At 44.5% G+C, this 17867-nt stretch overlaps 1 protein-coding gene across 1 annotated transcript in view; it reads right to left on the reverse strand.

The window, feature by feature from the left end:
• Positions 1–6744: 6744 nt before the first annotated feature.
• The window catches only part of minar1 (membrane integral NOTCH2 associated receptor 1), a 74578-nt gene continuing 63455 nt past the window's right edge, over positions 6745–17867 (reverse strand). Inside the window, exon 3 of the mRNA XM_078241067.1 lies at positions 6745–6942. Coding sequence (XP_078097193.1) covers positions 6745–6942 — 198 coding nt within the window. The remainder of the gene's footprint in view (positions 6943–17867) is intronic.

Below are 17867 nucleotides of genomic sequence, written 5' to 3' on the forward strand. Positions count from 1 at the left end.
TTTCAGCGTACCTTCAATTTATTTTTTCTTATGAAAAATGGAACGAGATGACGGGTGAAATGCAATTTCCTTTGAATTCTTTGACAGGCAATTTTGTTGCTTTTGTGGACCTGTCACTTATTACTCTGGTGTTTTGCACAGAGATACCCGAGGGATTACGAAGCAGTCAGCAATTGATTACACAAATTTGTGAATAATTTTAATACACACCAACACTCAAAGAGATGTTTACATTCAGTTGTATTTATTCTGTGATTAGATACAAAATTGTTCAGTTCATTTATAATAGGTCACAGTTTTCACAGGTGGGATTGCAAGACCTGAACACATAATTATGATGAACACATTTGCAGGAATATTAGCAGCCACTGTTCAATAATCGCAACGTATGCAGTCTTCTCGAGTTTGCACATATTATGGGAGTAATTATGTGAAGACCTGCTGATGACAGGGAACCTTTAACCGCTTCATACCAATTCATTCAAACGTGAATTAGATCAGATTTCTTTAAAGAATCTTGGGATACAGCCCAAGAGGGTTTTGAAACATGTCATGTGGTGAGTGAGGAGTCTGGGAGGGAAAGGGTGAATTTGATTCAATGGTTTCTCCTGTCAATTTTTTTAAAGTCCTCTCATGGCATGTGGTCAGCATTTGTTACCCACACCTAATTGGCCTTGGCTTGCTCGAGCATTTCAGAGGGCAGTTAAGAGCCAACCCCCATTCTCTGGGTCAGTTATAGATTATTAATAGAGATTGCTCATTAGGATTAGTCAACAACTTCATTACCATTGTAGCATGACACTGCCAGAATGGTGAAAGGTGAACTAAATAGGCTTTTGCTTTCATCTAACAATTCCAATGTTGCCTGTTGCTATATTCCTCCATTCCCATGCACCACACTCACAGTAAGCTCCAGAGGCCTGGCTAGTCTCCTCATCACTTTCTGATCAAACACAGAATTTGTAAAGTAATCCCTCCCTGATCTCAGCATGGAGGGATGGAGCAGAAAGGTGATGGGTTGCCTTTACAGGACCATTGCAGGAAGCGTTCATGAACAGTGGGATAAATCTCCAGCTGGATTCACTTGTGTTGCCAAGCTGGATCACTGAAAGGAACTCTGGTGGGAAGAAGGGTTTTGGGTATTCAGACCATTGAGTAAACAATGGAAAAAAGGGGCTTGTTCTGTTCATCCCTTCAAAATATTTCTCATTCTACTCAGCTGATACTTCAGGATAAAAATTGGACTTGGGCGATATTGCGTAACAGGCCAGAAATAGTTGGAAAAAAGCAAATTACTGCGGATGCTAGAATCTGAATAAAGAACAGAAAATGCTGGAAAATCTCAACAGGTCTGACAGCCTCTGTAGAGAGAGAACAGTGCTAATGTTTCATAGAATCATAGAATCCCTACAGTGCAGAGGAAGGCCATTTGGCCCATCAGATTTGCACCGACCACAATCCCACTCAGGCCCTATTCCCATAACCCCACATATCCCCTTTCTAATCCTCATAGTAAGGGGCAATTTAGCATGGCCAATCCACCTAACCCGCACATATTTGGAGTGTGGGAGGAAACCAGGACTGGAAAATTGCAGCCATGAGGAAAGGTTGGATAGGCTAGGAACATTCTCCAGGGATAGAGGAGACTGAGAGAGATTTGACTGAGATGGACAAGATTGTGAGGTGCCTGGATAGAAAGGATGGGGAAGAGCCTGGTTCCCTCAGTGGAGTGGTCAATGACGAGGGGGCGTAGACTTAAAGAGATTGATAGGAGGTTGAGAGGGGAGGTGAAGAAATATTTTTTCACCTAGTAGTTTGTGAGGATCTGGAACTCACTGCCTGAAAGAGTAACAGAGGCAAAACCCTTTAAAAAGTATCTGGATATGCACCTGAATTACAGTAGCCTGCAGAGCCACAGACCAAATGCAGGAGTGGGATTAGACTGGGTGGCCCAGTTTTCAGATGGTGCTGACACAATGGGCAGACTGGCCTCTTTCTGTGCAATTAATGTACTGTGATCCTATAATTCCACACCAATATTACCAATTTGAGCCACATAAGTGATAATGTTCCGTTTCATCACAACTTGCTGGCTGATTTGTGACACACTCCACTGTCAGAGTTGCAGACCCAAGAAATTCCAATCTGACTGTGAGCCTTCCCACTTTCTCACCAAATTGCTGGATTTACATTCTGGATGAAGCTTACCGCAGCCATTGCAGGCCTTTCATTTCATAATGTCTCGGTTAATTATGCGGTTAATGGTCCTGACATGAAATTGAATCTTGGAGGCCCCGAACAGGAATAATCAGAACTATGGATTTTCGTTCCTGAGGTTAGTACATCATCCCTCGAGCTTGTTCAATGTTAATTGTTTTTCATTAAACTGTACTTTATAGTCTCTTTTCTCTCTCTTAATCCAATTTTTAATTCCTTTTTTTCTCTCTCTAACTGATTTGACTCGAGCTCAATCACCTCCTCTTTTCTATGCTTAACTTTTATTGGTTGTGGAGGCAAAACTTTACAGCTGACGATCACAAGGTTTTCATTTTCCTGTTACCCTCAAAGTTCCGCTACCAACTCACACTTCCAGTAATCTGTGACATCAAAATAATAAGATATGAATTGTGTTCTAATTCATCACACGAGCAAATTCACGCTCTTGACATCAGTGAATCTGAATATCAGCGATGTATAAGGGACAGTTGAAGCAATATGGCTTGTTCTGTGCCACTGTGTAAAATAATTTTCACCGCTGACAGGACGGACCAAAACCTCATTAAAATTAAACATTAATCAAAGAATCAGAGCAATCATAGAAACATCACAGTGCAGAATGAGGCCATTCAGCCCACCAAGTCTGCACCAACAACAATCCCTCCCAGGGCCTATTCATGTCAGGACCATTAACCGTGTAATTAACAGAGACATTATGAAATGAAAGGCCTGAAATGGCTGCGGTAAGCTTCATTCAGAATGTAAATCCAGCAATTTGGTGAGATAATAATGAAGATAGAGCAGTTGATGTCGTATACATGGATTTTAGTAAGGCATTTGATAAGGTGCCCCATGGTCGGCTCATGAAGAAAGTAAGGAGGTGTGGGATAGAGGGAAATTTGGCTGATTGGATAAGTAACTAGCTATCTCATAGAAGACAGAGGGTGGTGGTGGATGGAAAATTTTCAGACTGGAGACCAGTTACCAGCGGTGTACCACAGGGATCAGTGCTGGGTCCTCTGCTATTTGTGATTTTTATCAATGACTTGGAGGGTGGGTCAGTAAATTTGCTGATGACACCAAGAATGGTGGAGTAGTGGATGAGGTGGAGGGCTGTTGTAGGCTGCAAAGAGACATTGATAGGATGCAGAGCTGGGCCGAAAAATGGCAGATGGAGTTTAACACTGATAAGTGCGAGGTGGTTCATTTTGGTAGGACAAATTTGAATGCGGATTACAGGGTCAACGGCAGGATTCTGAGGAATGTGGAGGAACAGAGAGATCTTGGGGTTCATATCCACAGATCTCTGAAGGTTGCCACTCAAGTGGATAGAGACGTGAAGAAGGCTACAGTGTGTTAGCGTTTATTAACAGGGGGTTTGAGTTTAAGAGCCGTGGGGTTATGCTACAACTGTACAGGGCCTTGGTGAGACCACATTTGGAATATTGTGTGCAGTTCTGGTCACCTCACTATAAGAAGGATGTGGAAGCATTGGAGAGAGTGCAGAGGAGATTTACTGGGATGCTGCCTGGTTTGGAGGGTAGGTCTTATGAGGAAAGGTTGAGGGAGCTAGGGCTTTTCACTTTAGAGTGGAGGAGGATGAGAGGCGACTTAATAGAGGTTTATAAGATGAAGAGGGGGATAGATAGAGTGGACGTTCAGAGACTATTTCCTTGGGCGAATGTAGCTGTTACTAGGGGGCATAACTATAAGGTTCATGGTGGGAGATATAGGAGGGATGTCCGAGGTAGGTTCTTTACTCAGAGAGTGGTTGGGGTGTGGAATGGACTGCCTGCTGTGATAGTGGAGTCGGACACTTTAGGAACTTTGAAGTGGTTATTGGATAGGCACATGGAGCACACCAGAATGATAGGGAGTGGGATAGCTTGATCTTGGTTTCGGACAAAGCTCGGCACAACATCGAGGGCCGAAGGGCTTGTACTGTGCTGTACTGTTCTATGTTCTATTTAATGGGAAGGCTCACAGTCAGATTGGAATTTCTTGGGTCTGTAACTCTGACAGTGGAGTGTGTCACAAATCACCCAGCAAGTTGTGATTAAATGGAACATTATCACATCTGTGGCTAAATGCTGTTGGAAGTGGGGAGGGGAAGAGCAAAAGGCAAAGTCAGGGATAGGTTGGAGGGTGGAAGAGATTAAATGACAAGGATGTCATGGATCTAAAAGCAAAGGGAATGGTAATGGTTGTAATAAAGAAATAAGGCATTTATTGAAAGTCTGTGAACGATAGGATAATGAGTAGCTCTGTCTGAAAGCAAAAGATGAAAAACAAGTTTCAGACCATCATAGCAAATAAAAACAGAATCAAAACAAGGACAGAGTTCAGGGCTAAAGTTGTTGAACTCAGTGTTGAATCCACAAGGCTGTAAGGTGCTGAACAGGAAGGTGTAGTTCCTCCCGCTCCCAGCTTCATTGCAGGGCTGGCTGAGGACAGTGAGAGTGCGAGTGTCAGTCTGGGAGCAAGGTGGTAACTCAGCAGCAGCAAGGTTCGGGTCATGCTTGCAGACTGAGTGGAGGTGTTCTGTAAAGAGGCCACCCAATCTGGCTTTGGCCTCCCCACTGTATAGGAGACCATAATGAGAGAATAAGTATACTGAATTGAATAAAGTCCATAAATTCACTGCTTCACTTGGAAGGAGTCATAGAATCATAAAATTCTTACAGTTCAGAAGAGGCCATTTGGCCCATTAGGTCTGCACTGACTCTCTGACAGAGTAACAGGCCCTATCCCCCACCCTATCCCCATAACCCCACACATTTACCATCGCTTATGCACCTAATCTACACATCTTGGGACACTAAGGGGCAATTTAACCTGGCCAATCCACCTAACCTGCACATCTTTGGACTGTGGGAGGAAACTGGAGCACCTGGAGGAAACCCTCGCAGACACGGGGAGAACATGCAAACTCCACACAGACAGTGACCCAAGTCGGGAATCGAACCCAGATCCCTGGTGCTGTGAGACAGCAGTGCTAACCACTGTGCTACTGTGCCCCCCATCAGTGTCTGGGGCTTTGACCCTGGGGAGAGGGGAGATAAAGGGCAGGTGTTACATTTCCTGTGATTACATGAGAAGGTGCCACGGTGTTGGGGATGATTGAGGAGTGGACCAATGTGTCCCAGAGGGAATGGTCCCTTCAGAACACTGAAAGGGGAAGAGAGAACATAGGAACACAAAAATAGAAGCAGAAGGAGGCCACCAGGCCTTTCAAGCCTGCCCCTCCATTCAATACGATCAGGGCTGATCTATGTCTGCCTCAGGTCCTTTTCTGTGCCATTTCCCCAAAGCCCTCTATTCCTCGATCAAATATTTATCCACCTCCACTTTAAAAATACTTCTAATGATCCAGTCTCCACCCCTGAGAGGGGAAGATATGTTTGGTGGCATCATGCGAGAGTTGAATCCATTGAATGTGGAGGCTGGTGGGATAGAAAGTGAGGACACGGGGAACCCTATTATGGTTCTGAGGGGGAGGGGAAGGGTGAGGGAAATGGTTCGGCACAGTTGAGGGCCCGATTAACCACAGTGGGTGAGAATCACTGTTGGAAGACATATCAGAAGCAGTGTTGTGCAGAATAGATACGGAGATGGAGAAACTAGGAGAATGGAACAGAGTGCTTTCAGGAGGTAGAGTGTGAGGAGCAGTAGTCGAGGTAGCTGCAGGAGTCGGTGGGCTTGTAACAAATATTGGTAGACAATCTATCCCCAGAAATGGAGAGAGAGCAGTTGAGGAAGGGAAGGGGAGTGCTGCAGATGGACCCTGTGAATGTAAGAGAAGGGTAGATTTTGGAAACCAAGCTGGCGAAGTTTTCCAGTTCCAGGCGAGAGCATCGATACAGGAAAAGGAGCTGGGGGAAGGGCTTGAGTGGGGTTGGAACAAGGAATGTTCCGCAAACCCCACAACAAGACAGTCATAACTAGGACCCATGAGGGCACCCATAGCAACTCACTTTATTCAGAGGAAATGAGAAAAGTTGAAGGAAAAATAATGAGAGAAAAGCTCAGGCAGACAGAGGAGGGTGGTTTAATTCCTAATGCTCCTGAAACAAGTAAAAGTGTCTTCAGTTTATTCTGAATTAAATTTGATGTAAAAACATAACTGACACTCAAACGCTGCTCCCGTGCAGTTATTGTTCAACTGTTATTTTTCCAATAGAATGTGTTGTTTTCTTTGCAAGTTAATTTTAAGATAGCGCGAACATTTTGATGGCTAGCTCACCGATAACTCATTAGAACGCAGCTCCATTGTACACTGTTTGATCAAGTCACGGCTCCGGTTGTTTCAAACGACTATTTTAAAACAGTGCACAGAGGAAGATTATGCAAATATTTAAACTTGTTGTGCACCAGTGAAGACTAGACAGCCTGGTGTCTGATCCTGTAAACCCACTTATACAACACATCTAAGGTTAAGACAGCGAGAGACACCAGCCCCAAATGCACATATTGATCTGAGACTTTGGATATTTATTCAGATTCTTTGATACAAGAATTATAAAAGGATTAAGATTTCATAGTGCAAATTGGGACGACAATAACCAAAACCACAGTGCAGACTGCTGCTACAATTAAGGCAGCCATCTTACAGATCTTTGCCCTCCTGAATTCGGCCTCTTTTCGTTTCAGTAAGGAATCATATCCCGGAGTGTAAATATCTTCCATCCAGTATTCTAAGTTATTTGGATTTAACGATTCTTGGTTCTGAAATGAAACAGAAAATCATCTTGCTATCAGCTGTACCTGATTGCGTAAAGCAAGGAGCATTAGTCAAAGAAGAACAAAGAACAAAGAAAATTACAGCACAGGAACAGACCCTTCGGCCCTCCAAGCCTGCACTGACCATGCTGCCCGACTTAACTAAAGCCCCCTACGTTTCCTGGGACCATATCCCTCTATTCCCATCTCAGTCATGTACTTGTCAAGATGCCCCTTAAAAGTCACTTACCGTATCCGCTTCCACTACCTCCCCCGGCAACAAGTTCCAGGCACCCACCACTCTCATGGATTCATGAAGGGAAAGTCATGGATTCATGAAGGGAAAGTCGTGTTTGACGAATCTACTGGACTTTTATGAAGATGTCACTAGTGCGGTTGACAGAGGGGAACCGGTGGATGTGGTGTTTTTAGATTTCCAGAAGGCGTTCGATAAGGTGCCTCACAAAAGGTTGCTGCAGAAGATTGGGGTACACGGAGTTAGGGGTAAGGTGTTGGCGTGGATTGGGGATTGGCTATCTAACAGGAAGCAGAGAGTTTGGATAAATGGGTGCTTTTCTGGTTGGCAGTTGGTGACCAGTGGCGTGCCGCAGGGATCGGTGCTGGGGCCACAATTGTTTACCATTTACATAGATGATCTGGAGGAGGGGACTGAATCTAGGGTATCCAAGTTTGCTGATGACACGAAGGTGAGTGGGAAAGCGAATTGCGTGGAGGACGCGGAAAGTCTGCAGAGAGATTTGGATAGGCTGAGCGAGTGGGCGAGGATCTGGCAGATGGAATATAACGTTAGCAAATGTGAGGTTATCCACTTTGGAAGAAATAATAGTAAATTGGAATATTATTTAAATGGAGAAAAATTACATCGTGCGACTGTGCAGAGGGACCTGGGAGTCCTTGTGCACGAATCGCAAAAACTCAGTCTGCAGGTGCAGCAGGTGATCAAGAAGGCAAATGGAATGTTGGCCTTTATCGCGAGGGGGATAGAATATAAAAGCAGGGAGGTCTTGCTGCAACTGTACAAGGCACTGGTGAGGCCGCAACTGGAGTACTGTGTGCAGTTTTGGTCCCCTTATTTGCGAAAGGATATATTAGCCTTGGAGGGAGTGCAGAGAAGGTTCACCAGGTTGATACCGGAGATGAGGGGTGTAGCTTATGAGGAGAGATTAAACAGATTGGATCTGTACTCGTTGGAGTTTATATATATATATATATTACAAACAGCAAAGGTCCCAGCACTGATCCCTGAGGAACACCACTTGTCACAGCCCTCCATTCAGAAACGCACGCTTCTACTGCTACCCTCTGTCTTCTTTGACTGAGCCAGTTTTGTATCCACCTTGCCAGCTCACCTCTGATCCCATGCGACTTCACCTTCTGCACCAGTCTGCCATGAGGGACCTTGTCAAAGGTCTTACTGAAGTCCATGTAGACAACATCACTGCCCTACCCTCATCAATCATCTTCGTCACTTCCTCGAAAAACTCGATCAAGTTTGTGAGACACGACCTCCCCTTCACAAAACCATATGGCCTCTCACTAATACGTCCACTTATTTCCAAGTGGGAATAAATCCTGTCTCGAAGAATCCTCACGAATAATTTCCCTACCACTGATGTAAGGCTCACCGGCCTGTAATTACCTCGATTATTCTTGCTACCCTTCTTAAACAAAGGAACAACATTGGCTATTAGTCCCTCAGGATTGTTACTCAGTCTCTTCCACACAACCTATCACCAATTGCTTCATTTTCTTTCACTGTTGTTTTTCCCTGGCCTTACGCAAGAGGGTGGTGAATCTATGGAATTCTTTACCATAGAGGGCTGTAGAGGCTGGATCATTAACTATGTCCAAGGCTGAGACAGATAGATTTTTATTCAGTCAGCAAATCAAGGGTTGGGGGATGGGGCAGGAAAGTGGAGTGAAGACTATCATTTCAGACCAGTCATGATCTCATTGAATAGTGGAGCAGATTCAATGGGCCGAATGGCCTACATCTGCTCTTATGTCTTATGGTCATTCGTCACCAGTTTAACAAAAACACATCCTAATGGATTAATAGCAATGAAGTGCTTCCTCTGGAATGTTTTCTCCACATCATGTTTGTTAGTAACCAGAGGCCAGAGATTTAAATGAAACGCAAAGCAATTAGAAGTGGAAAGAAGGAGAGATGAGGGCCATTAGAATCTGGAACGCAATATCTGAAAGGGTTGAAGCAGATTCCATAGAAACATTCAAGAGGCAATTAGACACGTACTCGAAGAGGACGAATCTGCAGAGTTAAGCGGAGAAAGCTGGAAAGTGAGACCAACGCGTCATTCAGACATTGCATGCGCCAGTAGGGCAGTGGCTTCTGCCCTGTGAGAATCTTTGATTCTGACTGAAAAATTCTGTCAAAGATTCTGCCATTGGGCAGCACGGTGGCATAGTGGTTAGCACTGCTGCCTCATAGCAACAGGGACCCAGGTTCGAATCTGGCCTTGGGTCACTGTCTGTGTGGAGTTTGCACGTTCTGCCCGTGTCTGCGTGGGTTTCCTCCAGGTGCTCCGGTTTCCTCCCACAGTCCAAAGATTTGCGGGTTAGGTTGAATGGCCATGCTAAATTGCCTCTTAGTGTCAGGGGGATTAGAGGATAAATGCGTGGGGTTACGGGAATGGGGTCTGGGTGGGATTGTGGTCGGTACAGACTTGATGCACCGAATGGCCTCCTTCTGTATTGGAGGGATTCTATGGATTGTTCTCAGGAAGATATCAGTCTGGTAAATGTGAGGCACAAATGATTCTCAGTGGACTCATCAAGGAAGTTGTCGAGTTGTCAAGGAGAGATTGAATAGGGGTGTACAAGATAGGGTGATCACAATGAAGGAAATGGAAGGCCAAAAAATAAGACATACAGCTCGACTGGGGATAAATTCCTCAAAATTTCCTAGCCCGTCTTTCTCTGAAGAAAATCAGATGGGAATGATTATAGTTGGATTTGAGGGTGCTCTGGAACTAGTTATATCATCAAATTCTGAGTGCCTCTGGATAATGGATGAACCTTGACTGGAAAGTGGAGATCAGCTTGAGGAGGTTAGAAAGCGCCGTGGTGGTCAGGGCTGTGGTGTAGAAGGGCTTTGCCAACACTCATTCTCAATGTTTATGGGTGAATAATCATTACTTGTGCAACTCTGGTAACACCACCCCATCAGGAACCAATTCTCAGGGCGAGGGGAAAAAGAAAGCAAAATAAAATAATGACATTCCGATAGCTGGCCAGTCCTGAGGTAAATTACAGCTAGATTCTGTCAGCTACACTTGCTAAAAATTTTATTCAGAACTGGATTAAGAATTCTTGCAGCCCTGGGTGCTAGGAATCCGCACAGTAAGAAGTCTCACAACACCAGGTTAAAGTCCAACAGGTTTATTTGGTAGCAAATACCATAAGCTTTCGGAGCAGAGCTCCTTCGTCAGATGGAGATGGAGTGGTATTCTTGTATCCACATCATGCTAAGAATCCTCCAACTCCTCAGAGCAATCCTTTCCTTGCTCACTCACTTCACCTCCTTATCCATTCAAACACGATGTGGAGATGCTGACATTAGACTGGGGTAAGCACAGTAAGTAGTCTCACAACACCAGGTTAAAGTCCAACAGGTTTATTTGATAGCACGAGCTTTTGGAGCATTGCCCCTTCATCAGGTGAGTGCTCACTGATGAAGGGGCACTCACCTGATGAAGGGGCAACGCTCCGGAAGCTCGTGCTACCAAATAGACCTGTTGGACTTTAACCATTCACACACAAAAATGTAGTGAGGTGCATTAATCGTATCACAAAATACTGAACTTCAATCAACACTCATTTTTTTTGTGTTATGATGAGTTTGACCAGGGAAACATAGGAACAAGGAAGGGGCCATTGGAGCCTTTGAGCCAATTCTTTCACTCAATTATATCATAGATGATCTATGCCATCAATCTCAGTCTTGAAAATGTAAAATCTTCCAAGTCTTCGCAGCCTTTAAGGATTCTGTATTGAGCTGGAGCCTTGGACTCTGTAGGTTACTGTTTTAATGTGCCCCTGACGTTACTCCTCTTTCACCAGCTATCCATATGTACTGTGACGTTAGTGTCCCTTTAAGAAAGTATTTTTTAACATGGTTTCTTAGCTCACAGCTTCAATGATGTCATTATTGCCAGCTTGACTACAATGAGTCATTTTATTGCTACTTAAATAGTTTAAATGGGGTTGTTTATGTTTACTCTGGGATTAGTTTTATGATTCTGCTTTGTTAGGATAAAAGGTCATGTGTTTTTGGACAGTTATTTTCTTTCCAGTGAGTTTAAGGTTTTAGTTTTGAGAGTTTTGAGGCTGCAGTTCAGTTTTTAGTTTTAACAGGGGCATCAAGCAAAAAGAAGCTGAAGTCTCTCTCTCTGTCCCCCTGTTCTATTTGGAAATTCTGCTGGTTATCTCAGGGCAATGTTTTGCCATCCAGAAGGAAAGTGCAGGCTTCGAAAAGACTCAATTCCAGTCAAGTGAGATTTAATCTATGAGGTGTTAAACCTGTGAAAAGAGATTTGTCTATGAAAGGTTTTGGTTTGTTGGAATAGCTTTAATATTCAATTAAGGGTTAATACATTATTGTGGTTGTTTTCTTTCTGTTTTTTCTGTTTGTAGTTGATAAAAGGTATTGCTAATTTTCTTTCTATACATGTTAACTATATTCTTAAATAAACTTTGTTTGATAAAAGCTCCGTAGTGGGTTGTTGAATCATACCTGAAGTGAAACACATCATGCTCATCCTAGCCAAATTCAATGTAAACAACTTATGGTTCGGGTGGTCTTAATAAAGCACTTTAGAGTTTCTAACCTGACCCATAAAAGTACGGACTCCGAATATTAGAATATCCCCACTAAGAAAGAGGGGGAAAACGTAACATTATCCATTTCTCCCTGAGTGATTAACCAAGAAATAAATCACCTTAATTCATCTTCCTGGTGCCACTCAGCTCCATTGCAGTGCTGTGCTAATCACAGCATTTACAAGGGATATGGAGTGAGTTGTTGAAATAAAAGATATAGCCCCCAGGGGCAAGGAATAGGGTCAAACAATGGCCTGACAATTTTCCCTGGCACTGCCCCTTGGCACCATGTCAAACTGGCAGTGTCAACCTGTGCCAATGAACAGGCTCCAGTGGGAGCCTCGTGTGGGTGGGGTGAGGTGTGGGGGGTACTCATTGAGATGTGATGGTTACTGGGAGAGGATGGAGAAGCTGGGGATGTCGGTGATGGCCGTTGGGTGGAGGAGCGGTGGATGTGGGTGCCAGATCAGATTGTGGGGAGGAGGATAGTGGGCGGGAAGTGGGAAGGGGATAATGATTGGTGGGGTGGTGAGGAAAGGGGCTGATGATTGGTGGGGGAGGAAGAGTCCGATGATCAAGGCAGGGGAGGCAGCCAATGATTCAGGAGATAGGGAAATGCCAACTTTGATGGGGAGTGGGGAGGGGAGCTCCTGAGACCTCTATGCTGGGCTGCAGGGGTGGTTTACTTAAGTTATGATTGGGGCACCCTTTAAAGATGGCACCCCGATCTCTGTGCAGCCGGATTTTGCCGGCATGTTGAGGCCCCGTCTTCCTGTATGACAGCATGAAACACGCCCGTTGATTTTTTTTGCCAGCGTGTTGTAAGATCTGGAGAGAAAACCGACCGGTTTCTTTGGAGAGAAGCGCACCAGTTTTCTCACTGGAAATAACACTCTGGCATTCTTTAGTATGACTTAGTTCTTTAATCTAAATTTAGATTGGATGAATCAGGTTGGAAAAGGCAGCCCGGAGAATGAGTCATAATGCAAACGCAGGACAATTTCTGAAACAATAGGTGCTGGAGCCAATCAGCAGTGTGGTGGCGGAAGCTGTGCACTCTACAACTGGCTATCAAACCGGGGGGAGGGGGGGTGCGATCGCCCGGGATGGGTGGGGGACAATATCAGGAGGGTGGGGGGGGGGAGGCGATTGGCCAGGAAGGTGAGTCTTTGCAGGGGGTAGGTGGGCAATATCCAGGGAGGGAGGTAATGGATAGATCTCTCTGTGTTGTTGCACAGAACAGAGAGATCTGCGCACATGTGATTGCACCCTCTACTGTCAGTTGTCAGCTTTCGGGCGAGTGTAGGCCCCACCCCCTCCCCCTACTGGCAGGAAACAGATTGCAGATTATTGTTTGCACAGTGTGGCATAAGATTTCATTTTTAAACTTGCCCAAAAAAACGGATCTGAAACTCTCCTATTTCCGTGCCCATTCAGCACTTAAAATTGTTTTGGTAAGATCACCCCCTTAGAGAGATACCTGAAAATACTTAAAAATCATAAGGTGAAAGGGAGAAAGCAACTGAAAACAGTCACCATCACCACGGGAAATCTGCTGGAAAAACTATTTGACCTAAAAGACTGACAAGTCCTGAGGGCTAGATGGTGTGCATCCTTAGATCTTAAAATAAATGACTGCAGAAATAATGGATACATTGCTTAAATTTTCCAAAATTCTTTTAGATTCTGCAAAGCTCTCTGTGGATTCGACAATAGCTAATATAACACCTTTATTCACAAAAGAACGGAGACAGAAAGCATGAAATACAAGCCAGTTGGTCTAACATAGGGAAATTGTTAGACTCCATTATTAAGGAGGTTATAGCAGGATGCATAGAAAATTATAATGTGCTCAGGCAGAGACAGCATAGGTTTGTGAAAAGGAAATTGTATTTAACTAGAATTTTCCTTGAGGAAGTAGCAAGAAAGATGGATAAAGGGGAACCTGTAGATATTTTACACTTGGATTTCAAAAAGGCATTTGATAAGGTGCTGCATTAAAGGTTACAACACAAGTTAAGAGCATATATTGTAGTGGGTAACCTATCAGCCTGGATAAAGAACTGGCTTACTAACAGGAAAGCTTATGGTATTTGCTACCAAATAAACCTGCTGGACTTTAACCTGGTGTTGTGAGACTTCTTATTGTGTTTACCCCAGTCCAACGCCGGCATCTCCACAACATCATTACTAACAGGAAGCAGAGAGTAGGAATAAATGGATCATTTTTGGGTTGGCAAGCTGTAACTCGTGGAGTGCCAGAGGGATCAGTGCTGGGATCTCAACTATTTACAATGTAGATCAATGATTTAGATGAAGGGATCGAATGCATGGTTGTTAAATTTGCCGATGACACCAAGATAGGTTGGAAAGTAACTTTTCAGGAGGAGATAAAGAGCCTGCAAAGGAATACAGGCAGCTTAAATGAGTGGGCAAAAAATTGACCATTGGAGTATCATGTGGGAAAATGTAATTTTATCCACTTTTGTCAGAAAGAATAGAAAAACAGTTCACTATTTAACTGGAGAAAGATTGCAAAACTCAGTGGTACAGAGGGAACTGGTTATCTTGGTACATGACTCACCAAATATTTGTATGCAGCTAGAGCAAGTGATCAGGAAGGCAAATGGAATGCTGTCATTTACCGCAAGAGGAATGGAATATAAAAGTGAGGAAGTTTTACTGCAGCTGTATGGGGCCTTGATGACACCACATTTGGAATACATTTATTCTTTCATGGGATGTGGGCATCGCGGCAAAGCCAGTATTTATTGCCCATCCCTGACTGCCTTTGAATGGAAGATTTCAGAAGTCAGTTGAGAGTCAACCGCAGTGCTGTGTGTCTGGAGTTACATGTAGGCCAGACCAGGTAAGGATGGCAGATTTCCTTCCCTAAAGGACACCAGTAAACCAGATGGCTCTTTACGAGAATCAATGATAGTTTCATGGTCACCATTACTGAGCCTAGTTTTGTATTCCAGGTATATTAATTAAATTGAAATTTCACCAGTTGCTGTGTCCCCAGAGCATTACCCTGGGCCTCTGGATTACCAATCCAATGACATTACCACGATGCCAACATCTCCTTCCTGTGTATAGTTTTGGTCTCGTTATTTGAAAAAAGGATATGATAGACGCAGTTCAGAGAAGGGTCACTCAACTAGTTCCTGGATTAGAGGTTTTATCTTATGAAGAAGGGTTCAACAGACTGGGCTCATACCCATTGCCAATTAGAAGAATGAGAGATGATCTTATTAAAACATATAAGATCCTGAGGGAACTTGATTGGGTAGATACCAATCGGATGTTTCAGCTGATTCTAAAACTAGGGGTCACAGTTTAAGAATGAGATCTACAACTTAAGACAGAGATGAGAAGAATTCCTTTTCTCTCAGAGAGTCATTAGTCTGTGGAATTTTCTTCCTCAGAGAGCAGTGGAGGCTGGTTCATTGAATTTATTCCAGGCTCAGATTTTTGATAGACAAGGATTAAGGGAATGTTGAGCCCACAGCAGATCAACCATGATCTTATTGGCTGGTGGAGCAGCTTCAAAGGGCTGAGTGTCATTGAGCGTCCTTAAGGCAGAGATAGATAAGTTCTTGATTATCAGCCATGATTGAATGGCGGAGCAGACTCGATGGGTCGAGTGGCCTCATTCTGCTCCTATGTCTTATGGTCTAATGGCCTACTCCTGCTATTATGTTCCGACAACTCTGTACATTGTAAATGGAACATTGAAATGTGAACATGTTATGGGGCCATCACAATGATTGGAATTTTACCATCCCACCCGCCACAGGAATTGGAGCGGATGAGGAGCAGAAAATTAAAAGGTCCGTTGACCTCGGGTGGGATTTTACGGTTTCAGGACGAGTGAGGCTGTAAATTCCTGCCCGATAGTCTGTTATGTGGAGGTACCCACAGTGGCTCAGTGGTATCACTCACTTCCAACTCAGATGGTCATCATTTCAAACCCCATTCCATAGATTCAGCTCTAATCATAGAAATCATAGAAACCCTACAGTGCAGAAGGAGGCCATTCGGCCCATCGAGTCTGCACCGACCACAATTCCACCCAGGCCCTACCCCCACATATTTACCCGCTAATCCCGTTAACCTACGCATCTCAGGACTCTAAGGGGCAATTTTTAACCTGGCCAATAAACCTAACCTGCACATCTTTGGACTGTGGGAGGAAACCGGAGCACCCGGAGGAAACCCGCGCAGACACGAGGAGAATGTGCAAACTCCACACAGACAGTGACCCGAGCCGGGAATCGAACCCGGGACCCTGGAGCTGTGAAGCAGCAGTGCTAACCACTGTGCTACCGTGCCGCCCCTAATCTAGGATGACACTTCAATACAGTCCTGAGGAATGCTGCACTGTCAGAGGTGTTGTCTCTCAGATAGGAATTTAAACCAAGGCTCCGTCTTCCCCTTCAGGGGAATGCAGTGGCACAGCGGGCCAGGAGCTCCATTTCATCAATGTTTAGCTGACCACTAACCAGTTCTATCTCCCACTGCCTCAGACCTGTTTCAGAAACAGCTCACGCAATGTTGCACTATCATATGTCTCAGGTTGACCCGGAAGAGAAAGGAGTCTGGAGTTAAGGATCCTGGGAGACCAAGCTTAGCCATTTTATCCTTCTCATCAATTACACGTACAACCTCAGCTCAGGCACAATGAGGCCAATTTCAATGGCATCTTGTAGCAGCAGACTCTTCATAAGAACAAAGGACCATCAACTTAAAGCAGGGCAGCAAGGTGGCACAGTGGCTAACATTGCTGCCTCACAGCGCAAGGGATCCGGGTTCAATTCCAGCCTTGGATGACTGTCTGTGTGGAGTTTGCACCTTCTTCCCGCGTCTGCGTGGGTTTCCTCTGGGTGCTGTAATTTCCTCGCATGGTCCAAAGGTATGCGGTTAAGATGGATTGACCATGCAAATTGCCCCTTAGTGTCCCAAGATGTGTAGATATGGGGGATTAGCCATGGTGAACGTGTGGGGTTGCAAGGATAGGGCGGGGAGAGGGCCTGGGTAAAATACTCTATCAGAGAGTTGGTGCAGACTTGATGGGCTGAATGGTCTCCTTCTGCACTGTAGGAGTCTATTCTATGTTTCACCCTTTTCTCCTCCCCACAATTGCTGAGTATTCCCAGTATTTTTTGTTTTTATTAATGATACTCAGATAATGCCTCTCAAGTATTCAAAGAATCCAATGGGACTATTCAAAAAGGAAGTGTCCTTTTAACCCTCAAACAATGTCAGATTCTCTGTTCATCCATCTCACTGCTAATTGTTGGGTCTTGCTTTGCACAAGTTAGCTGCCAAGCTTTCTACATTACAACAGTGAATCGAATTCTATCATCCTTCAATGGATGTAAAGTATTCTCTTTACACAGTTGCTGCTTGTATTTCCCTCACGTTTGGCCATGATTAATGAACATTCATTGACTGCTGACTCATGGCAAGACTCTCAAAATAAACTCTGTCAGCAGTTACTGTGTTTCAGAACAGGATACGAGGATACACCTTGTTCCACACCTTGTTCCACACTTTACTGCTGCTTGGCAGTCCAGACTATGTTTTGGCCTTGCCGGCTGGGTTTTACAGCAATCCATTCACTTTCATGGTTAGTTATCTCCAGTGCCAGATTAATTGAATCCATTTTTGGAAATAACACTCAACCGGGAAATGTAGCAGTTTGGTGAGATCATAGAACTCCGTCTTTCCATTCAAATTCAGGAGGGAAACTGATGAAAGTGTTTCATCAAACTGACCAATGAAATCAGCCACTGAGAAAATCTGAAAGTCACATTGGCTGAGATCTGCAGAGCTCAAGAAAGCTCAGGATAAATGTAATCCTTTATTATTCAGTGCCTCTATCTGTTTCAGGCTGCACCCCTCTACCACCAGCCTGGCACCCTGGCACTGCCCAAGGGGCACACTGGCATTGCCCACTGGGCGGTGTTGTCAAAAGTGGAGGGGAAGATCAGAGCTGCTGGGGCGAGGTCGGGGTTGGCCATGGCGGGAAGGGGGAGATTGGGGCTGGCCCAGGGGGAGTGTGGGGA

Source organism: Mustelus asterias, chromosome 24, assembly GCF_964213995.1.
Source record: "Mustelus asterias chromosome 24, sMusAst1.hap1.1, whole genome shotgun sequence".
NCBI classification, from domain to species: Eukaryota; Metazoa; Chordata; class Chondrichthyes; order Carcharhiniformes; family Triakidae; genus Mustelus; species Mustelus asterias.